The 24,753-nt window shown below is 33.5% G+C and overlaps 3 protein-coding genes across 5 annotated transcripts in view; 2 read left to right on the forward strand and 1 right to left on the reverse strand.

The window, feature by feature from the left end:
• Window positions 1-523: 523 nt before the first annotated feature.
• Window positions 524-14,967, forward strand: LOC108559791 (arrestin domain-containing protein 4). 2 transcript variants are annotated; one of them, XM_017917144.1, is made up of 6 exons: window positions 524-1,139; window positions 11,736-11,852; window positions 13,284-13,501; window positions 13,553-13,682; window positions 13,736-13,989; window positions 14,209-14,967. In XM_017917144.1, the coding sequence occupies exons 1-6, from the start codon at window positions 1,019-1,021 to the stop codon at window positions 14,386-14,388; spliced, it is 1,020 nt and encodes a 339-aa protein (XP_017772633.1). In that variant the 5' UTR covers window positions 524-1,018; the 3' UTR covers window positions 14,389-14,967. The 2 variants fall into 2 exon arrangements, with proteins under 2 accessions (XP_017772633.1, XP_017772634.1); XM_017917145.1 differs by having other exon boundaries at window positions 13,568-13,682.
• A 3,611-nt stretch (window positions 14,968-18,578) lies between these two features.
• Window positions 18,579-22,657, forward strand: LOC108559793. The gene is made up of 3 exons (XM_017917146.1): window positions 18,579-19,175; window positions 19,628-20,571; window positions 22,312-22,657. Exons 1-3 carry the CDS (start codon window positions 19,097-19,099, stop codon window positions 22,612-22,614), a joined length of 1,326 nt encoding a protein of 441 aa, XP_017772635.1. The 5' UTR covers window positions 18,579-19,096; the 3' UTR covers window positions 22,615-22,657.
• A 396-nt stretch (window positions 22,658-23,053) lies between these two features.
• Window positions 23,054-24,753, reverse strand: part of LOC108559780 (insulin-like receptor) — a 37,867-nt gene continuing 36,167 nt past the window's right edge. For both annotated transcript variants that reach the window (XM_017917126.1, XM_017917127.1), the window contains exon 16: window positions 23,054-24,722. In XM_017917126.1, coding sequence (XP_017772615.1) covers window positions 23,786-24,722 — 937 coding nt within the window. In that variant the 3' untranslated portion in view covers window positions 23,054-23,785. The remainder of the gene's footprint in view (window positions 24,723-24,753) is intronic.

Genomic DNA, 24,753 nt, shown 5'->3' on the forward strand with positions numbered 1-24,753 from the left:
AATAATTTTATATCATTCATGTAGCATGACTTCTAAGACATTTTAATTTACGAATTGGAACAAAATATTATCCTACATTTTTTTAAAATTAATTAACTTTTTTATACAAAAATAAATGTATTTAACACTAAACCTACCCACATTTCATGTATACCTATTGCAACCGTCAAATGATTGTTTCAACAAAAAAAAACATATATCTTAATATAGAATGAGATTCTAGTGAACAAAATATTTTCTTTTAATTAGAAACGTTTTATGTACTTTTTTATGCGTTTTCAGTGTATTTTTTACATTAAAATTGTATACAGGAAATTCTAAACGTAATTTAAAAAAACGCGCGTTGTTGGCTTGGTGTTAAATACAAAATTAGACGTTTTATATTATTAAATGGACAGAATTTTAGATCAATAAATAAATCATATTTTTAAATTATTTTTTATTTCAATAATATTAATAATATTATTAATTATATAAGTAGATTGTCAAAATGCGAATATTAATGAAGTTACATTTAGGAGTGAATACACTTTAAGATAATATTATTCTATTCAGGAAGTTTATGAGAAAATCCACCTGTTTTGGAAGTCTTAAAGATCTGCGTTGTAGATGATGGTTTGTAGAACAGAAGAGGATGAATGTAAATGGTAAGTTATTTGTTTACCGAGCGTCGAGGTACGGACCAAAAAATGTTATGAAATTATGCATGGCATTGGTATTCCGAGAAGCGGACTCAGGTATGGGCATAGAGGAGGTGTGGAGCGGGTCGGTGGGACAAGGAGAGGGAAAGTGAAACCGCGACCGTGGCTGTATACGGTCGTCCGGACCAGGTAAGTCGACGACGGTTAGTAACGGTGCGAGAGTCATACCAAGAGCCATACCTTACCTTACCTACCTACCTACCAACCGATACGACGGTGTAAGTGCGGTAATGCGGTAGTAATAATACAATAAACAACAACAGAAGAAGCAGCAGCAGACCACCGAATTAAAAAAAAACAAATAACAAAAGAAGAAGATGCCTAGGAAGTTATTGAAGTTCTTAATCCTGTTCGACAATACGTCCCTGCTGTACTTCCCGGGCCAGTTCCTGTCTGGCCGCGTACTCATCGAACTGCAGGATGACACACCCGCACTCGGTAAGAATATTAGATGAGCCCATCATATTCTTCGCCTCTGGCCTTCTTTGCGCCGTCCCCAGTGATACAACAAAACCGGGCACAACTCTATGTACACACTATGAAACCATTTCCATCCCGAATTGAATTACACTTTTAAAAAATTCAACTCCGAGGCGCGCTCCTGCCTCTTCCCACAATGGAACAGAACATTCCACAAGTAAAAAAGAGAAAAGAATAGAATAAAAAAATAAAACAACACACACACACGCCTTTGCTTTATGTAACTTCGAACGATGGTATTAGCAATAAAGCGAATTACGAAACCGTCGCGTTACGTCACCGAGAGAGCGAGCAATGGACGATTATGCTGCTTCTGCCTGCTGCACTTTCACGCTTCCATCTGAAATCTTCGCGTGCAGCCATTTAGGAGGGATCCCAATTGAATTTGCTAATTTCACAATTGGGGGGTTGTGTGCCACCAACCCCTACATCCGGAACGGCTTTGGCGCTCCGTGTTGCGAAATAGCTTCCCACGCCGGAGACAACCTACGCTAAATCGACCGCAGGATTCAAAGGAAACACCTTTAATCGTTCAATTTCAATACAAGTGCAACTCATTTAACACGATCGACATTGATTGTGTTCCCGCTCTTTGAAATCGCGCAAATTGTGCATGAACCTTTCTAACCTACCTGAAGGTTCGTATAAAAGGCTCTAGCTTAATTGAACATTCTGCATGCATGTATGTATCTGTTGCTGCATACACATGCACACTGCGTGGAGATGTTGGATAACACAGACGTCCCAGCGTTTGCAAGTATTTGTATATTAAATTATATATGGATTCGCGACGTGTCTCGTCGGAAAGAAAGAAAAATCCATACGCAATTTAATAAGTTTTTGGTAGTACAGGTAAAACGCGCTTTGTGGAATTCCTTTACAACTGCCGGTGTCATTCCTCGGAACCTAGATTATATGAATAACAACAGGCATCGCTGCTTTCTTTGCTTACAAGATTCATCGCCGTAATAGATTATTGATCCAAACCAATCCATTTTCTAAGACCAACTTTATATGTTTTTTGACTTTAATAAAAATAATATTTTTATTTGATAGTAGATTTTACAAAAAAAAAATAAAGAAACTTCACATGAACGAAATAAATAAAATAATTCCTGTCTCAAAACCTAGACTATATCAATAACAACAAGCATCATTTACTTTGCTACTAGATTCATAGATGTAATAGATTATTCATTATATATAAAGAATTAAGTATGCAGCAAAAAAAATCAAAACAGACTACAAAAGATATGAAAGTTAAGAAAGAAGAAAGTAAATTTTTCAGTAAATTAAATTATATAAATGACAACAAACATCACTTACTTTCCTCTAAGTTTTGTGGCTGTAATAGATTATTAATGCAAAGAATTTTTATAATTTCGGACAATTTTATGTTGAAATCAAAAGGTACAAATAATTGGTACAAATGAAAGGTGCAAAATGAAATATAAAATAAAAATTTGAAAATTCAGAAAAAAAAAACAAAATAAATAAAAGAAAGATTTATAAATTATTGATCTAAGGAAATCCATACTTTCGGACTAAATTTTGTTTTCAATAAAACCCCTAAAACAAGTGGGACCAAATGAAGGGTTGTGCACCAAAAAAAAAAAGTTATATAAAAAATAGAGAAGGAAATTAAACAAAGTTCACAAGAACAGAATAAATAAAAACCAGGCGGATGTAAATTTCCGCTTTTATCGCTCCCCCTAGCATTCCACCATTATTAACATCTTTGTGCGCGTCCGTGATGAATAAATTTATAAACCAATAATACCTGTCAACCATCAGGATGCAAGAGGGGGACAATATATATATAGAGAATAATGCCCGAAAATTTTATTAATTGGAGCGCGAAAAATGTTTGTTCGCGCAAATAAATTGCATAACGAGAAAAAGTAAGATAACTAAGTGATTTTTTTGTCGATATTGTAGTTGACAATAATGTTTATGTAATTGATATTGTGAAATTGATACAAGGTATAAAATGTATACATTTAGTAGACAATTTTAAATTAAAATTAAATTAAAGATTCTGCTTTCATTTTTTTGCAATTTACTTTAAAGTTTTTTTCTTTTAAAGAATGTGAAAGTGAGGGGTGTATTTAGATGTAATAAGGGATGTTAGTGGTTGCGGCTTTATTGATTATTTGTTTTAGATATTGTCATTAGTACAGCCCCTAATATAGGTTGACAAGTTTACGGGTATAAATTCATGCCAAGGGGAACATGACGTAAGTACTTTTAAGTGAAGTTTACGAGACCGTGTTGTTATGGGCTCCGGAATCGGATTAAAACACTGAAGAGTGGAGAAAAGTCCATCGCCTTATGTATTATAAGAATCTTCGGCAACAAACTACTCAGAAACAGCAGCACAAGAAAAATATACTAAATGAACCATAATTAATCAAACGTGATCTTTAATTACTACAAGAAAACAACTATTTGGACTAGTATATTTGGCCCAATTATCCAAAATTCCATATGTAATATTAGTATATAAAACAAGATTTGAAAAAGCTTATATAAATTTATAATCTATAAATTTATATCATCAATAATAAAGTAATAAAAAATAGAAATAATTGAATAAGTTTAACTAAAACGTTGTCCATGGAATATGTTGATATATTTGATTCGTATATAAATGTGCTGGACTGTATGGCAGCCTAATAAACGCAAAAGATCAAACGTTTTGAATCCCCTTTGAAATTTAGTTTGATTTAAATGCTAACATAATTGTAATAAAACCGCAATCTAAATTTCATTCATATAAATTATGTACTGGAATTAAGTTGTGTATGAGTTGTTTTATTTAAATATAGTTTTACATAAATATTTGAAAAGCATATTGGTTTATTTTTATTTATTTATTATAATGTAATTGAATAATTGGGGAATGTTATTTTAATGTTTTTTTCATTACTCAAAGTTGTTCGTTTCCCTCGTTTTAGACTGTCCTTTCTTTACACGTTTTCGTTTTTACAATATTTAAAAAAAATAAATGTTGAAAATAACCTATCCCTCATTTTACACGATATTTTTTTTACACGTTGTTGCTTTTACACGGTTTAAATAAAAATAAATTAAAACGAACATTTATGTACCTTAAAAAAAATCATATTATTCAACGAATGTATACGTTTTTTTTGCATACTTTAAATTTAAATCTTTTAATAAGTTTAATTGAGTAACGACTTTTTATTTATTTATTTTTGTATATGTTTTATTTTGTAGTAATTAAAATTTAGCAACTTTTTGGTTTTGGCCACCAAAATAAATGCGTTCAACGTATATGGGGGTAGAATTCAAAGGATCCTCAAACATACACCGGCACATACACATATAATTTATGCATTTCTCTTTCATCCCGGAATATTTTTTAACTGATTTACCAAAAAAAAATATGTAAAAAGAAGGGATGGAAGTGGAAAAAAGCGGGGGAAAATATGTGCGGAATTGGAGAGGCCATGTGTGCGTATGTATGTGTGTAAGTTTGTATGTGAATGTATGGAAGTGTATGTGTACAGAGTGCGCGGAATCTCTAAAATTGTGGGATGCCATCTATCTCTTTGAGTTCGACGTTTTATATGCGGTTCTAAATAAGTGTAATAAGTTCAAATAACCCGGGGTAATTGAAATGAAAATGTGCATTTTTAAGAGGCTTTTAAAATATATGACACATCTTCTGAAATATGGAAATAAAGCGGAAAAATCAATACGAGTAAGCCGAGCCGCGTCGCGACGCTCTCTGTTGTCTCATACCATCCCCTCAACCCTTCGTACCGCTGCACAAACCACCCATACCCATAGTTCACCTCATATGACCCATGCGAACTAGTCCAACTCAAAATCATCATATGGTCCGGATTTGCTACAATACACATATGTCTGTTTTCGCGATCAGCGTTATTGTTTATTTAGAATGTGGAGTTCTGGGCTCGTCCATTAGTAGGTAACTTTAGGAAGTCGCAACTTGAATACAGGCTAACGTTATGGCTGCGGCTCTGAAACCGCCGGGGACATATTATGGCGCAAAAATATCGGACCCTGCACGAGTGCAAGACTTAATGTTCTACCGTTTGCCATTAAATGTTCAACAAGGACGGAGTCCTTCCACTTCGCGAAGATCTTATCGAAACCATCCGGACTAAGGGAAAATTCCAATCACGAATTGCCAGACACCCAAAAAATCCGTCTGCTCGAATTACTTTAATAGCACTTTAAATACACACACTTTTTCTTCACAAAACGCAGAAACAATTTATATCTGGTTATTTTTCATTACTTCCTTGGATAAACATTGTAGAGTTTGGTCTTTATTGAATAAATGTATTTATTTCTGTAAATATATAAAAACTAACTTCAATGTACGCAAATATTTTGATGTCCTTGAAACATCAATTTTTGTAGCTGAGAAGACTGAACAAAGTAAGGCTATAAGTATAATACAATTTACCTTGGTAAATTCTTCTTGACCTACCTTCTATATTTGTGTTATGGTGTCTAGTAAACGTGAACTAAGTATTCAAAAACTAAATTGACTTACTTAGTATTCTCAAATGTAAATAAATCATTAGTCTTTATTTTTAGTTTTAATTAAACTCTATAATGTTGTGTCTATAGTGTAGTAGTAATACAATTTGAACGTTTGTTACGTTTTTAAGTCCAATTTTATGCGTACTAGTAGATATCCAAGAATGCTACAAATTAGGCACCAAATAAATTATTATTAATGAATTATTTTCCACAAAAATACATGAAAATTTATATAATATTTCATGAAATTAAAAAGAAAACTTTTCTAAGTAAAGATAAATATTTAGTATTGAATAAAATCAATTTAAAGTCAACATTAAAATATATTTAAAAAAAAATATTTATAAAAAAAAATTGTAAAGTATGAAAACTACCAATATTTTTTAGTGTCTTCAATTATTTTCATTTTAATAATAATTAAGGTATATATTTTATATAATAATATTCGGACCATCAAAAGCATAATTTTTGGTATTAGGACAAGTATGGTATATTTTTTAAAATAATTGTGAATGCAACAATTCTTAGTATAAAAAATAACTTAGAATTGGGATGCACCTTATATAAGTGCTTATTATTCGGACTATAAGATGCACTTTTTTTTTGTATAAAAACTAACTTAAAATTGGGGTGCGTCTTATATTAGGACAAGTAAGGTATATTTTTTGAAATAATTGTGAATGCAAGAGAGATGAAAGGATGTTGAATTTACACGTTATTCAGCTAATGAGAAATGATTGAAGGTGTAATTTAATTATTAATAATTTACGTCGCTTCGCACTACGCGCTGTCGAAAACTCATAATGTTCATGTTATTAATGAATGTCGACAATGTGGGACTTAAACCGCAATTATGTGGTCTCCATAGCGCCTGAACACTATCAAATAAATACAATCGCTATTTATAAACGTGCTAATCATACTAATAGATTGATTGATGCGGTTTCGCATTGTCGGGATGCCATCGATACATGTTCGATTGCATTTCATCACTGTACTCCCAATATTTCAACGCACCGCCGAAATTAAAACACTTTCAGTTTGTCAATTAAATTGACACATCAATTCAATTTATAAGTACCCTTCCAAATTAAAACGATTCAAAACGGATTAATATTTAACTACTTCAAAACATCTGTTTGTAACACATGACAATATTGTCAATATTTTTTTTACGTTCGTTTTAATAATTGTTTCCTAAAACAATAATTCGTAAAACAACATTTTTAACCAAATTTCTTAGCTACACTACATTACTTCTACATGCTTATAAGGGCTTTGTTTTACGTATGTAATTTTGTATTTAAAATAATACTCATAAATAAACTTTGTATATATAAACTTTGAAATATACTTAAAACATATTTTGTTCTTATTTATAAATTGTCTTAAGAAATTGGATTTCTACATTAGAAAATCATATGTTAAATTAATTGTGTTACCTATATATGTAATTTTGTACGTAATACTGAAACTTCTGATGTAAACCACAGGAAACAATAAACACGCAATGACGTGGTAAAGAATGCATGCACATTTGGAAATCGTGGATGCAGTTGCAATGATCCTGCAAGAGCCAGAAGGACGTAAGGGGATATCCTTCTGCATATTTTCTCCTTCAGCTTCTGTTTCCATCTCTTGGACCGAACGGCTGGGGAGAAATAAAAACCCGACTGTTACGTTAGTGTTTACAAGTTTTATTAAGTTTTAGAACGTAAGATAAAATGAGATGTTGCCTTAAATTACCTGAATAGGTCTCGAGACCTTGCGAACGCTAATAATAACAGTAAAACCGCAGCGTTTCCACTGCTGTGGAGGAAACAACAAAAAAAACGAAGAACGTGGAGCCCGGCCGGAACACGGACGAGACGATGCCAGGAGCAGCACAGAAGTATAAGGAATAGAAATAAAATAACGTAAAAAGATGCGAAGGATAATAATAAGAAGAAGAAGAAAATAATAAGGACTTGAAGGAGGAAGAACCGCGGTTGGAGTACACAACATAAGATAAATACGCGCCTGTCAACGGCAACTTTTTTAAATTTAAATTTAACTAATATATATTTTTTTAATTAATTTTTTTACAAGCGCCAAATTCAATTTCTGGTGTGTACATTCCTGGGAGCGGTTTGTTTTCTTCCTTCCTCCCTCAGCCGCTCCCTCAGTCAATTCTTCTTCCTCTCGATGTTGTTTCTTTTCCTTCTTCTTCTCCTTTTTTTTTGCTTTAATATGTTTTAGAGAGGCAAAAGGCTACGCTCACATACAGACACGCACAAACACATACTAACACACTAACACAGAGAGAGAGTGCGTCGCGACGCTCATAATAAATGGGCCCCAATTTTTGACTCCGGACGTTTATTGACGCGACATCTCTCTGCCACTTCTTCAAGCCGGAACACATTTTAATAACAAAACTTTAGATGAAAGAATTTTATATAAACCCTAGATTCTCTTCGTAAAATTGTTCCTCCTCGTATACTTTGTAAAGAAAATATATATTTCGCAAAGTGACAGACAGGAATTTCAAATTTACGTAACACATTATCAATATTATACCAAGTTTGATGCTTACATATTTTTTTTTTCTTATTTACATTTATTTATTATCACTTTTTGATGCTTTATATAAAAATTTACAAAATATTTTTTACAATAAATTACTTTATTTTTATTTCAAGAATATTTTTAGTGAAATTGTCCAAAATCTGGTTTATTGAAAGAAGCTGTTTTTTTTTAAATGGCATTTGAACATCACTTAGCTACGAAGCTTACTTTGCGTGACCGGATTGTTATGATGACATATTTGTAAATGGATTATTAAAATACTTTCTTCAGGTGTTAATGTGTTAAAGTGGAACATGTTTGTTTGAAGTTTGCGTGCCTATTGTAACTAATAACATTGTGTTTATCACAATAAGTTGGAAAGTTCTAAGAGGCAATCACGAAGTGCTATTTCACTTTAGGTAATCATATAAATATAATAAAAAAACTTATCTTTCTTACATTATGTAAGAATTCTAATTGTTATTTTTCAAGTACACCCATACCTCGCTTTACGCTTTTTGGCCGTATAACGAAATGTGATTTTATTTTAAAATTCCCGTTTCCCGGGAACAAATGTAATCTGAGAAAAGTTGCCTTTTCATACATGACTGTTGCAAATTAGCAAGCTTATTATAAATAAAATTGTGTTAATTTTAATAATATGTTTCAAGTTCCAACAATAAACTGAAAGTGTAATTTATGTATTTATGGTGTATAATATATCACAGGGAGGTTAAAAGCAATTGTTGAGTCGTGTAATTAAACTCATCATCGCATAATATTGAAACAGCGGACGGGATTTTTAGTTGACTCAAAACTTACATTAGTTATGTGCTCAGAGGAAAGTTGGAGCCTTCGAGCATCCAACTGAATCCGCTAAGAGCCACAGTCAGAGTGAGGCAGTTTGCAAACATAACTTAACTCAGATGCGGATGCGGAATAGAAAGATTATTACTTTTTGAATGTTGATTAAAGGGAAGTCTGCACCAGAATAAATACACGTTGCCGGAAGTTCGACGGATGCAAATTAGCGGTTCCTGATTAGATATGCTCCGTGCGGTGTGGTACGGATCTCGTATTGTGGAGAAAATTTGGCGGTGATCATCGACGGGGGTGGCGGCTGATAATTGAAACGCTGTTCGGTTCGCGTTACATAATTCGCGACGAGGGATGGAAGTTAATTTTTCCACATGATCTTATTTGTATTCGGGCTGTACGATGCATAAAGGAAGACAAAGAGATTTATTTTGCAGCTTCCAAAAAAAAAGGAGGAAGTAAGAAGGAGCGTAGAGGAGAGGCGAAGGAACTATGTCGAAGGACTGAAGGCGGCATCAATGTGCGGAAGGGTGGTTGTTCGGGGGTTGGTTGGGTATGTGAAAGGGACGCCCGCCACTAGGAGATTTATTATTTTATCACTTTTCATTTAAAACGGGCGAACGTTCGGTTCAGTATATATATTTTTTTTAATGGTTTTTAAAAGAAACAAGTTCGCGGCAAGGAGCGGGACAGACGTCGATATAGGAGCGCACGAAATACGAAGGACGATGTTTTTCTGAATAAAATAGAATTTGTATATAAAATCAAGATATTTCCTTTTGCCTCCGAGATGACTCCTTATAAATATTAATCTTCTTTTCCTTTTGATTTTAATAATGTCTCTGGAGGAACTGTTGAATATTGAACTAATTTTCTGTCCCCGTTCTTATCATCGGATCTCCCATTTTTTTATATTTCTTTTTCTCCAGATTTTTTTATTCACATTCGTATTCATTCCAATAGTTTTTTTTTTATTTATATATATTTTACAACCACCCAACTCAACTCCATCATTAAGTGCAGATTTTACATATTTTCTAAAAATTTTTCAAATCACTCCATATTATTAACGTGACCATTAATTTTTACATCTAAAAAAACGCATATTTTTTCATAGTTTCTATTTACCAATGAAAATACAAAAGAAAAAATGTTTTGGTCTTTTATTTTTCTGAATAACAAATTTGCTTAAGTATATTTGGAGTAGATTTAAAACTAAAAGTTAATATTTTAAATATAATTAAAATGAATAAAAATTACAAGTTTATTTTTAGTAATTTTATTAAAACACATTTTCTAATTACTTGAAATATTTAGGAAAAAAAATCAAAATTAGTATGAATTAGAAATTGATTTATTCGATCATTGAAAAAGAACAATAAATTCTATAATTACTTATTAGATATTGATTATAATCAAAATTTAAAAAAAAACAAAGTTTAGTTTTCATAATTATATAAAAAAAATATTTTTCCAGTTCATAATCATTTAATCTTTCATTAAATAAAGCAATAATTCTAAAAATAAACTTGGAATATTCATAATTACTATACATAATTAGGATTAAGTGGATTAATTATCCAATGAGAGATAAACGCTTTACTAATTTACGACAAACAAAAAAAGTTTGTCGTTTGTTATTGTAACAATCACCAGTTTATAACATATAAAAGCATATTATAATATTATTTAATTAGATAAGTGAATAAGTTAGAAGTTTTATAACTCATTCAAAATATTCTGAATAGGACAAAAACAAATTCGTAGATATTTGCGGTTACTTGTTATTATTATATAGCATTTTCTTATATAATTAATTACCTAATTATTGTATAATAATAATAATACAAAGGGCAATAAAATTAAGATGCTGTGGATTTGGGAAACGATGATTTTATTAAATGAATTATGTTCAAAATATTTTTTTTTTGTATTTATATTTCATGTTTTTTTTTTGTGAAACATTGAAATAGCGATGGAAATTTCCTTGCGTGCGGAAGCCGATTGAGGAGTAATCAGTAATAACAATAATAGTAAAACGCGTCTGGATTGGAAAAGAACGCAAATGATAATAGTTTTTTTTATTATTCCTGTTGGAACAAACAGTTGAAAGGATTCTAGGCTTTTTACTTTGTGGTTTTTGATGGAGCGATATTAATGCTCTATTAATGTATTGATGCGGTACAGAGATTAGTGCATAATGGAAACTAATTAAATATTACCATTGGCAGCGGCTAATGGAAATCGATGCGTCTATTTAATCGGTAATGTTTAAAGTGAAACTTATTGTTAAAACCTTGACGCTGACACGGAATATTGGAACTATGCGAGTTTTTGGCCAGACATTTCAAGCAATTAACCATACTTTTTTTCTAATTGCCCTTTGAAAGTGCTCTTGCGACCTCCCTTCGCTTCGTCCAACACTAATGAGTAAAAACATTAGGTCAGTTTAATTTAATTCCCTTCAGATATTTAAAGGGCGGCTTTTGGGTAGAGAGAGAGAGATAGAAGGGAAAGGGAAGGCGACGGTGCTTCCACCCTCAACCCTCTACTGGACGCTTAAATAATTATCGGATTTTAACTTAAACCGCTTGTGGTCGTTTCATCTTCTTCTTCTTTTTTTTTGTTTCATTCTTCATCTTTTTGCAGGTCTACATTTCCATGTGGTTGGCGAAGGGGTTGTTCGTGTTCGCACCCCACGGCAGGAGCGAGTCTACGACCGGGAGAACTATATAGATTTCAGGATGCGGCTACTAGGAGAACCTGGTAAGTGAACAGATGGCTGTAGACACGCACCGCGATCCTACATCATTCCCTTCTTTTACTTATTAACTTCCGAAAATGTGGTAAAACTAAAACACATCCATTCATTCATGCCCGCAAAATATTTTATACACACAGCACATCCTCCTCCTTCCAATTCTCCTTCCTTTCATTCCTCGGGAACACATTTCCTTTTCAACTTCATAACCCATTCAACTTAACACCATCACACTGGTGTTTCATTTCTGCCCTCTGCAAAGAAACAAAATAAAAACCCTTGCAAACATCCATTTCATTCCTTTCTATATATATATGACTTTTCCGCAGTTTTAATAACAAATTTTTCACTTTAATTTCCCAATTCATTTTATCATCCCTAAAGTAATCGACGAAACATTTCATCTTCTATTCAAAACAATATTTTTCAATTACATTTTGTCCATCCTTTTGTCTGATATATTTTGTATACTTTTTGTAACTATATACTCTATTGACAAAAGACCAGAAGGCCAATAATAAATATTGTTAAAATAAATATTAATTATTATTGCAATTTCAATATTTTTTTTATTTGTTTGTAAATTCAACAATAATTATAATAATATTTCAGGCAAGAAAAAATAATTTTAAATTTATTTAATTTGTAAAAATTTATATTTTAATAAATTATATCACAATTTTATTGATTTTTCATATTCCAATAAATAAAGTAAACAGATCCAATTCAAATGCAGAAAGTAAATGAATTCAGGATATTCAAGGAAAGTTGTTGAAGCGGCGTTGGGGAATCCTGAAAGTTTCCTTTCCGTTCCTTATGAGTTCTACGTGTGGATAACGCGTTTATTTTCTGTTACATTTTTATCATTTCACATTGAAATTCATGCAACATGTTTTACGCTGCCATTTTTATTAGGCGATAAAAATGGAAGAGTTTCGACGCTCAGAACAAGAAAAAAAAGCACACACATACAAGAAGTTTATTGTGGAAATCCAAGGAGATGTAACACAATTCCCAAACGCCAAAGCCAATTAAAACATAACCGCTTTTTGTTTTTATGACTTTTGCACTTAAATACATTAGTTGTAACAATTAGTTCATAGTGTTAAAGATAAATCTATTCGATTTTCCGGTTAATTTCGGTTTTCGGTTTCGGTAATAATATTGCAAAAAAAATAATAAAATATTTCATTTATAGAAATGCTTAGTTATGTAAAATACAATTTCGTTTATCCGATAATTAATAATCACTGGGGGAACCGTGACAAAATATAAGGAATTTAATTAATTTCACCCCATCCAGTTTCAGGAATGTGCTTGAATTTTTTTTTCAACGATGCCAAAAAATTTGATTCCAATTTTTAAATACTATATATCAAATTCCCAATTTAATTCGCTTTGATTCTGATTTCAACATATTTATTTATTTGTGTTAGGTCAGGGTCCTTCGGTGTTGTCACCTGGAATTCACAGTTTTCCGTTCAAGCTTGGACTGCCTTTGGGATTACCGTCGACGTTCCTGGGAAAACATGGATGGGTGCAATACTATTGTAAAACAGCTCTGAGAGAGCCTAATGGTTTGACTCATAAGAATCAGCAAGTGTTCATAGTAATGAATCCGATCGATTTGAATTTGGAGCCATCGATACTGGCGGTAAGTTGTCGTTCAGTAAGCTTGTCCTGTTGATATTTATATAAAGTTTAGAATGTTTCCGATCAGCAAGCGTTCAGGTGCGAGGTGGAGCACAAGTTTGGGGTGGCCTGCGTCGGATCGGGACCTGTCGTCTGTAAAGTGACGCTGGATAGGGGTGGTTACGTGCCGGGGGAAAGTATAGGTGAGTAGAAGTCTTCTCCCTTCATCCATTCAACTCATTGTTTATGTCGCCAGGGGTGTCAGCTAGTGTGCATAATCGTAGCAGAGTGACGGTGAAGAGCACCAGGGCCGCCCTTACGGAGACAATCACCTACATGGCTAAGGGCAAGGTAGTGCAGTCGGAGAGGCGCGAGCTCGCATCCCTCACCCGAGGTAAGATCAGGCCCGGCGAAAGGGACGAATGGACCAACGAGCAACTATACGTGCCCCCGCTGCCCCCAACGAATTTAAGAGGTTGTCATCTTATTAAAATCCAGTATGATGTATACGTAAGTTCCCTCTAAAAATGTTAATTAAACAGCGTTTCATTTGTGCGGCCGGCCGCGATAAATTCCGGATTTTTATTTCCAAAAATTATAAATCACGGCGCCGCCGCCCCCCGTACACATTTCTTTTTAATTATGCGCGTAAATCACGGTGCGGGAGGAGGTGTGGGCGCTGACGCCGCCGTTGCCCCCTCAAAAATACATCAATTTGTTTAATTGCAGTTCATAATAGAACCGAAGAGCTTCGAGAAGGAGGTCAAACTGCAGTTACCCATCATGATGGCAACCTATCCCTTGCGGTCTTCCGACGACGACACCCCTGCCTACAAGGCGGGCACCCACTACCCATCCACCCTTCCCATATTCCGACCCTGGCTTGACGACAAGCCAGCCATAGACTGAGAACCACGTGCCATATCTATTTTCATCCGACGCAGAAACACCACGAGCGTACCACATCTTAAACATCCTTCTTCTTTATACTACAACTATAGTAGTATATCGACGGTTCTTATTTACAACCAAGCGTAGCATAGCTTTCAACAATGTTCCTTCAATTGTCGCTTTGTTTCACACATTCAGTTTCATACTAGTATTGCATTGTCATAGGTATTGTACAAATCTGCACTTATTAATTTACACAAGACAATGTTCAATACTAGAACCCAGTTATAATATAAACGAAAATAATTAACTAATGTAACAAATCACAACCATTATCACATTTCCATAATGAATAGAAGTCGTGATACCCCTAGACTTCTATTCATTATGGAAATATGACCTTGAAATAACTTTTTTTTTAATAACCAGAACTAAGACAAAGTATGAGATGTTAAATGAAATACAGTAGATTCTGCATAATTGGGACACATCGAGACTAGTATATTTGTCCCGACTAAGCGGCTGGTCCAATTATCCGAATATATTATATTAGTTCTTCAAACTAAGTTAATTATTATGTAACAATCACATATTTTAATTACAAACAAATTATAATTGCAAAGTTAACATATAATTAGATGAAATATCAGTTATAAATTTACAACTTTAATTAATTATTTTACAGACTTTTGATAATTAGTGACAATTTATGTAAATAATTTATTAATCAAGGGAAAAATTAAAAAAAAAACTATATTTATAAATATTACAATTGTTAAACATAAAAATGACAAAAGGTAAGATCTTGAAAGTAGAAAAAATAGTTCAAATAATAATTATATTTAAGTTTTCAATTAAATAATTATTATAAATATGGTATATTCGAAATTACCAATAAATTACTATTATTGAACAAACTTAGTTCGTATTAATTTGACCATGAAATAAAATGTACATTCTTATTAATATTTTTTAATAAAGTAAAGATATAAAAAGTACAATATTTTAACAAGAAGTGTAACATAATATGTTTTCAATAAGGATTTTAATTAGACTAAAATAACTTTTCACCAAAAGTAAAAAATAGGTAAATTGGAGGAAAATATGTGCGTAGGATGGAAATATATTAGTGATATTATTAACTAATAGATACTGAGTACATAAAGAAGGTTGTTGGTATAACAATCAAGACCTTAACAAACGAAATTAGTTACCGAACAATTAAACCGTTAACCCGCTTGTTAACAACAATGAGTAACAAGGATTTCTGAGAGACGCAACAAGGACAACTACGATGAGAAAGATACGAAATAAATTCAATATAAGAATAGCAATAAAAATGGAAGTTAATCGAAAAGGACACATACTGGTGACCGAAAACGCACGTCCGCACATTGCGAAATCGACACGTGACACAATAACCGGGTAGCTTATTCCAAACGGAATGTTTGCCAACCCGACCAAACCTCCTTTAATTGCGTTATGTAACGAACATTGAAATTGAAGGAACATGTGTGCATTTCTTCATTTTTATTTTTCTCCAGTACAACTATCATTTTAACGTTTACATATTGCGCATGCATCGTCACGAACGGAACTTATATAATCCATGCTGCATGCGAGAGACAAAGAGAGAGAGAGAGAGAGAGAAAATAAGTAAATAAAAATATATATATATAGTGCAGGAAAAAATCGACACAGATTTCTTTTCTTTGCGCGAAGAAAATTTTTAATGAAAAGCCGTCCCCCCCAATTAATTAATATTATTAATGAGCTAGAAATGCAGAGCACTATTGATCTGCATGCTGTGAGTGGCTTAAAAATAAATCTTATGTGATAAATTTAGGCCGGAACGGCGCGGCGATATACAAAAAAAGATAAAAATAATAATAAGAGCATTGTAATTATATTATTTTTTTCTACTTTTTTGTTTCGAGTTTGTATAGGAAACATGTATTAACCGTGAAGTGAATAAACTTAAACTTTAACCTATTGATTAATTCTTTGATACACCCTCATACTTTTACAATAAATATAATAACTATTCTTTTTTTATATACATAAACATTTTTCACAAATTTGTTACTATAAATTCAAACATTATATTTAACATTTGTGGTTGTTCATTAATACAGTAAAACGTGAAGACAGTTTTTTCAACTTTGACAACTTCTTACGAAAAAACGATAATTGCTACCAATTTTACAACTATAATTAGAGTATTTACACTAACAATTAGCATGTGTAGTTGTTTTGTAAATTTTGTTTAAAATATTCTTGAAAAATTTGAGTATTTTATAATTATTTATTAACAAATATAAATAAATTGTATAGAAATGCATTTTAACATTACACTTTTAAAAAAATCGATTAAAAACATGAACTTTGCAACTTTTGCAAAATATATTTGGTGATAGATGATTAAAACCTTATATTTTAAATTAATTAGAGTATTCACTGTTAAAATTGACATTTGTGGTTGTTGAGTTACACAATAAAACGTAAAGACAGTTTTTTCAACTTAAATAAATTGTGTAAAAATAAGTTTGAACATTACACTTTTTTTTAAAATTGTATTTTAAATAAAGTACATATTACTTTGCAACTTTTGTAAAAATATATTTCAATAAAATATCGGTTGTATTGGGTCGAAATAAATGCGTGCATTACGTCAAGTGCACAAATACTAATTTAAGTGGCTCAATTTATACAAATTGCCTGGCAATAAAGTTATTTAAGTTTCGCTTTAAAAAAAAAGAATAAGTAAGGAAAGAAAGAATAAGGAAAAAGTTACGTTCATCCGCATTTCCTTTAGCGCACCTTGAATGGTTTTTGTTTTTCTCATCTTATTTCACATTGTATTTGTATTTCATTTCTCTTTGTTTCCTTCTTTTCTTTATATTTTTAGACTTTCTTATTTTTTCTCGAAATAATTTCAAGCAAAACGCGCATCGATTTCCATTTAACTGCCGCATCATATTCGAAACGAGTGCAGCAAAAGTTTTAATTAAACAAAGCAATTCGGAATCATAATTAGGAAGTTCGCGCACTTGCTACGAAAATCTGCTTAAATATTATATGTATATTACTTATAATTAACGCCACGAGCGATTTTAACAATTAGGACGTACATATAAATCGATTACGTTGAACTCCGATTTATTTATTTACTTTTTTTTGTTTGCTTTTGTGTGTTTGGAAATCGACGGAAAACCGTGTGCACGACTCTCGCAACATTTAACTTAAATTATTTACCATGGTTAAACTCATTGGTAACTGGCTGTCAGCGAATGGTGCGAATTCGATTCGCGTTAAGTAATTGATGCAGTGCATCAAAACTTTTCCCTTCAGCAAAACAAATGTTCCTGCAAAATAAAAACAAATGTTCCTCAAAAGCAAAAAGATAGGGACAAAAACAAATAATACACATACACGAAAACCCATGAAAACAGAAACAAAAACCGGAGGGGAAACGCAAATAAAACGAAACATGCACACGCGAACATTTCAATGATTTTAGTTCGGTACGTATGAATGAAGGCAATCTCATTCGGAACGATGTATAAAACAACTGCATAAAACAGTACAGCTGTACACAACTTTTCGGCGGAAAGGGAAATCAATAAGCTTAGAGTCTAAAGTACCTACATACTTTTTTTTTGCATCTCTTCAGATCTTTTTTTTTCTTATAATAAGCAATTCAATTTATATCAAGTGGGTTAATTCTCATTATTATTATGTGATCCGTGAAGTCCTTCCATAATCCAAGTGGAAAACGCGTTTTAATAATATGAAATTCACATCGTTATGAACTTTCAATTTTATGATTTTTATAAAAAAATATATTTTTTCAGAAAATGAATTTCAGATTTACATTTTTTTTGTCAATTTGTGCAATATTATTTTAAATTAAATATTTATAAACAATTATTCAAATAATTTCAGCTCAGTTAATGATATTATATTATTATACAATTAGTCAAATGATATAATTTATATTTCATTATATGATAAATGTGGTAAGTTCAAAATAATTAAAGATTAATTTTGGATATTTCAATTTAAAATAATAATTATTATTATTGCAATAGTTAAAGTAGACAAAATTTCAAAAATGAAACATAGAGCATTGTTTTGTAAGTTTTTTTTTGCATTTTAGGTAAACACATTGGTAATGTAAGGAAACATCTGTATAGGATAATTGAGCTGTTAACGAGAAATTGATGTTTGTACGGAGAAAAGTAAACATATTTTTGCTTTTATCGAGAAATTTTTATGGGTGGTAATTATTTCATAATTTTGTGTGCCGATGGGTCCGTCCCGTCGTAAATGCAGCGAAGGTCTATGAACATGTGTTTGCGTAGTACACCAAAGCCAGAATGATAAGAGTATCCCAGGGATCAAGAGGGCAACGCGCAATGTTTCTTACGTCTTGGTTGAGCTCAGTTGGTTGGTGAAAACAGTGAGGAAGAAAATAAATGCAGAGACAGTAAAAATGATCCTGTAGATCAGTAACAATTCGTGGAGACATCGGTTCACATCGTCAATTCATGCAGTTACATTGAGTGCAACGAAATTCGTACCATTTACTTATTGATACAATCATAAATCGTCACACATAGGACCACATCTATAGATGCGAGTTTGAACTTTGACACTGTTTCGTAGAAGGCCGCGTGCTGAGAGAGCTTAGCATCCTGTCTAGGCGTCTTAATTCCCCAAATTAATGGACAACATGAATGGAATAATTGTGCTTGTTGTGGTGTCGCTGGTGGTTGCGTCGTGTGCAGCTGAAGATACGAAATGTAAGTTTTAAAATATTATCTTGTCACGAAACTAATGTCTCTCTCTCTCTCCCTTGTTCCGCTTCCTTCCCAATTCAGCCATCCCAAGAAGTAATTTACTTGCGACAACCTTGCACAATGCACACACGATTATTGATTGATCAATTGTTGGATGGCATGAGTGAATTACTTGAGATTGGATAATTGTCGACATCCCACGTTGTAGAATTGCAATTCACGACAAAGAAACTCGCAATGCGAGTTCATAACAAAGGGTTATTTTCGACTTATTACTTTTATTAACAAATTACATATTTCATTTTGTTGAACATAAGTTCTTTCAACATAATTTGATTATATTTTGAAATTATTTTTTTATAAACTGAAATAAATAAAAATCCTAATTCTAACAAACTTTAAATTGATGTCATTAAGGAATTCAGGATGTTTATTAATTAAATATTATGTTGCAGTGCATTCGAAAGATGAACAAAAATTGATTGCTGAGGGGGAGAAAAAGATCAGTGAGCATGTGCTCGTTATATTGGAGCACTATAAGCAGGAGGATCCAGTCGGACTGCCCGGGGCTCCAATTCCTGATCCTATGCCAATTCCTCCGCTGAGTCATTCTTTCGCAATGGGCAAAATGAACATGAAAGACGTCCAGCTGCGTGGTCTGGCCCAGTTCCGTATCCACCACGTCGACATTAACCTAGGCGAGATGCAGGTGGAAGCGGCTCTGACCATCGAGAAGCTCATAGTCAATGGCAACTACACACTAGGCACTTGGTTGGCAAAGTATGCTGGACCATTCACAGTGAAGCTAAAAGACGTCTTCGTGCAAGGTATATCCAGATTGGAAGTGAATCGAGTAGGGCAACTGGAAGCGCAGGAGATGAAAATGGATATAACTTTCAAGAATATCGATATGAATTTTGAAGGTCTTGGCGTTGTAGCCAATATGTTCCAAGGGCTCTTGAACTCTATGGGCACGTTCATTTTTGACTCCATCAAACCGTTTATCCTAGCCCAGGTTAACACGAATCTCCGAAAGGATATCAACGAACAGCTGCAGCAGTTCCCTCAGAAATTCCCTAACTCCATCTCACCGTTCGACCAAATCATCTCTGAGATGAGAAAGAAGGTCCGCGGTATGGGATACGATCCTTACAAGGTGAAGGACTACAATCATACCATTGGAATAATAGGAGTGGAGATGAGCCATACCTGGGTGACAGGCATATCCTCGTTCCATCGCATCGGCGACATCATCTTCAGTATCAGCAACAACACGGTCCATGCTAACCTAGACATTGGAACACAACGAGTGGAGGGCACGAGCAATTGGGAGGTTTCCTTAGGGGCTGGAATGTTAGCTCGCGCCGGAACCGTCGCCTTTACTGTTGAATATATAAAGGTAATGCCACCCATCCTATTACCTACGCATTCTTGACGCGAAACATTAGATTACACAATCATTACTCTTTTATTAACTTCCTGACGCTTTCTAACATTAAAACATACATACATAGGACAGTATTAAAATATCTAAAATTTATTATGTGTAGTTTTAAGATTTCTTACTCAAATAGTTTCTTGTAACAAAACGTTAAATTACTTTGATAAAACCCATCCATGTAATAGGCTTAGTTTAACTTTTGGTATTTTACGACCAACAACTAAATCTTAGTTTTAATTCGCAGGTAAATCGTAGTTTATGAGAATTAACGAAAGGTAGTTTGTTTTAAATAACAGCAAGAATTCATTAAAAACGGTTCGCGTAATATGATGAAACTTGGAATGCATAATTTAAAATAAATAAAATGTAAACTAAACGAAAACTTTCAAATTATACGCGAGATCAACGACTCTTCTAGGTGATATTATTGGTAGCGCCATCTACCGGATTGCGCGCAAAGTCATAAGTTATTTTAATTATGAAAATTATTATTAATTTATGCAATTATATTTAATTGATTTCATGTTAAAATCATTTATTTTTGTTCTTCATACCAATCTTAAGAATAATTTCCAACTATAGAAACAACAGATATCGGAACAGTGGATTGTAACTATATAGTTCATTTTAAAGAGATTCTGTGGGCCAAAAAAAGGTTGCCAATAAAAGGACAGGCGTAAAATTGAAACTGAGCACGTCTCCTTTTTTTTCCATCTTCTCTCTTGTTCTTTTTGTTGGAAGGGAATTTTAAAATAATTTGTGTGGAAAGTTGAAAAAGAAAGTCCTCTCGCATGTGGGCTGTTATGGCCGGGGGCAGTTCCCTGCAATTTGCCGCTCCAGGAAGTTCCGCAGAATTCCTGCATTTTAATGAAGCATCTCAAAACGCAATCAATTCATAATTCTATATTCACAAAAAAAAATCGGATACAAGCGCCAAATAAAAACAACAGCGTTATTTACAAGTTAAACATCTCCTGTTTTTTAAATTAATACAAATTTTCGTTCCATAATCATTATAAGAATCTGTTTTTTTTTTTTCAAATATAGTATAGTATGTTTGTTATTTTTTTTTAATTAAAAAATGGATTTCACTCAGTAATTCTAAATTGATAACTGATACTTTCCATTTTATATACTTACAATAACGGGGTTCGTTTACTTTTATCAATTAGAAATAAAAACGGGAATTAGATAAGCTGAGAGAAGACCTCGTATATTTATGATATTTAAATGAGTTTTCTTCGAGACGAAATAAAAGGGGACGTAGATCCTGTGTGTAGGATGTAAGTGGCATGGGATGGAGCGGCTTTAATAAATACCCCGAAATCTCTTAACATGGCATTTATATTGCTCTTAAATCTGAACCGAAATCAGTCAATTAATTTACGACGGCTAATGGTGGTTGGTCAAATAAAGGGAGAAAAATAAAAGCGGGCAAACAGAGAAAAAAAATATCCCAAGATTAATCCCAAGTATCCATCCTAGGCATCCACGACAGGCAATTAAGAGCTCTGAAATTATTCAAACAGTTGCTGCTTTAATCCAACATCATAATATTATTTGTATGTTGGGGATAATCCATGTGTCTCGCATGGAATATTGGGTTTAGTTCGACGAAGTCGTGACCGAAATATACTTGAATAAAGTTGAATGAATTTTTGGTCGTGCCTGAAATGCTATTTTCTTGTTCTTGTTCAGGTGCAAGTGGAGCTCAGTCAAACCATGGACACGAGGAATACACCGGTGCTGGAGGATATTCAATTAGAGTTGGGAAACATACAAGTGCGTTGCAACGGTGCAGGTACTTTGGACTACGTCGTCGAATTAGCTGTGAACATCCTACCAAACATACTTAGGTATCAGATCATGGACGCGCTTGAGTCGCCTATCAAGATGAGAATCCAGGAGGAGTTGAACGCAGTTAACGTTGAGAAGATGATCAATGAGAACTTAGCAGTCCTCGATGAACAACAAAAGACAGGATTCAAGGGAATGTTATAGTTTATTCAATTATCTTTAATAATACAGATTAATTTCGGATATATTTTTATATATTTTTGTTTCGTTTTTTTTTCAATTTACTTATTGTTTTAACAATAAAGTTCGAATTGGCTGCGGTGCGTCCTCGCACCATAAAATCAATACATCTAGCGAGTATGACACATACATATAGTTTATATAGAGTTCTATCAAGACGTTACAGGAGTCTGCCTATTTTTTTTGTTACATCGAATAAGCGGTAGATGGATGCAGCTTACTAGAGCGGGAAATTTCAAAAGTTCCCGCTACGTTCACTACAGATTCCTCTTATATGAAATTACATATGTTCAATGAATATATGCATTTTTTTGCGCGGGAAGGGAACATATTTTTATTAATAATATTTTATTCTTTTTTTTATATAAAAGTAATAGTTGAGAAATGTACAATTTCACATAGTACAAAATATAATTAAAAATATAAATAGCAAAGTAGGTACAATAAAATGAATGGACAGTATTCATATAGCTACTGACATAATTAGTAAATATACAGGAACTTAGGCTCGGATGCTGCTCGTACGGCGACCCAAAAAATATTGAAGCACGAATGTTCGTCGAATGAACTACACAAATCAGTACATATATTTTTAAGTAAGTTGTATGTATGTATAATAATAGATATATATGTTATGTTTATATATATATATTATACATAAGGCAAACAGTTTTCACTTGCATCCATCACATTATACCATCAATTTAAATACGGGGAGAATAGGGAAAGAAACACAATTTGTCCACGAAGAGTCATAGACTAGGAATAGTTTCGATGATAATAATTATATGGAAGATGCGCGAGGGAAGCCCCCGGGATAACGTGTCCCAGGTTCTGTGGACAGATTCTAGGATTATTGGCGTGTTGCGTAATTTTAAACTTAAACTGCTAATGAACACTGTATTCTGGTTGAGTTTTAGGAAAATATCCTCAGCAAACGGTCTGTATATATATCACTATCTTTGGTAAAAAAAAAGAAAAAAAACAATGTATATTTAAAACATAAAACACTTATAAACGAACTGTTAACGCATTTCTGAAACACCACAAGCAAGTGCCAGTTTGCTGAGAATCGAACTGTGTTGTGCCGTTACGAAATACTGAGATGTGATATGCGACTGAGAGTAGAACTCCGTTACTTGTTCGCGCCGACAAAACCGTTTGCCGTGGATGTATACGTTATGAACTCAATGTTCGTGTCTGGCTCCAATTCTTCCTCCTCCGAAGAATCAGAGCTCGCGATCGATGACATATTCTCGTCGTCTTGGTTACTTCTCAGGGGCGTTCTAGCGTCATCCTGACAGGGTGTCAGCGTGGAACGGAAATTCCGAGCCTCCATTCCCGCAGCACTGTGGTAAAAGGATATTTGGGAGAAGGTCTGGCTCGAGTCGTCCAGCAACATCTTGCACAAATTTATGAACGTAGGCCGATCACTAGGTTTATGTTTCCAGCAGAACCGCATCAAGTTATACAGCTTGTCGGGACAATTCTCAGGCCGCTCCATGATGCCTCCGTCAATGACATACCTAAGAACCTGATCATTGGAAAGCCCCTGGTAGGGCTGCGATGCCAAAGTAGCCATTTCCCACAAGACGACACCGTAACTCCACACGTCACTGTTACTCGTAAAAACACCATCCTTCAAACTTTCCGGTGCCATCCATCTTACGGGTAACAAGCCTTTAGTACCTTTTCTATAATAATCAGTCTCATAAATATCCCTTGTCATGCCGAAGTCACCAATTTTCACGGTCAAATCTTCCGCTACCATGCAATTCCTTGCAGCCAGATCTCTGTGAACGAACTTCTTCGCCGCCAAATAGGCCATGCCGTCAGCAATTTCAATAGCCATCTGCATTATCCGCTTCAAAGTCGGTGGCTGCTTCGATTTAACCTTCACGTCTACATCCGGTCGGTGCGAGCGTAGGTACGATTTCAAATCTCCGTTGGCCATCAGCTCCATGACAACTAAAGTAGGTTGACCTTGAGATACCACACCCAATAATCTAACGACGTAAGCAGTATCAAATGCTTTCATCACACTCGCTTCGTTCAGAAACTCTATCCTCTCCCTGCAATTGAAATCGCTACAGATTTCGTACT

Source organism: Nicrophorus vespilloides, unplaced genomic scaffold (genome assembly GCF_001412225.1).
Source record: "Nicrophorus vespilloides isolate i.1.1-1 unplaced genomic scaffold, Nicve_v1.0, whole genome shotgun sequence".
NCBI lineage: Eukaryota > Metazoa > Arthropoda > Insecta > Coleoptera > Silphidae > Nicrophorus > Nicrophorus vespilloides.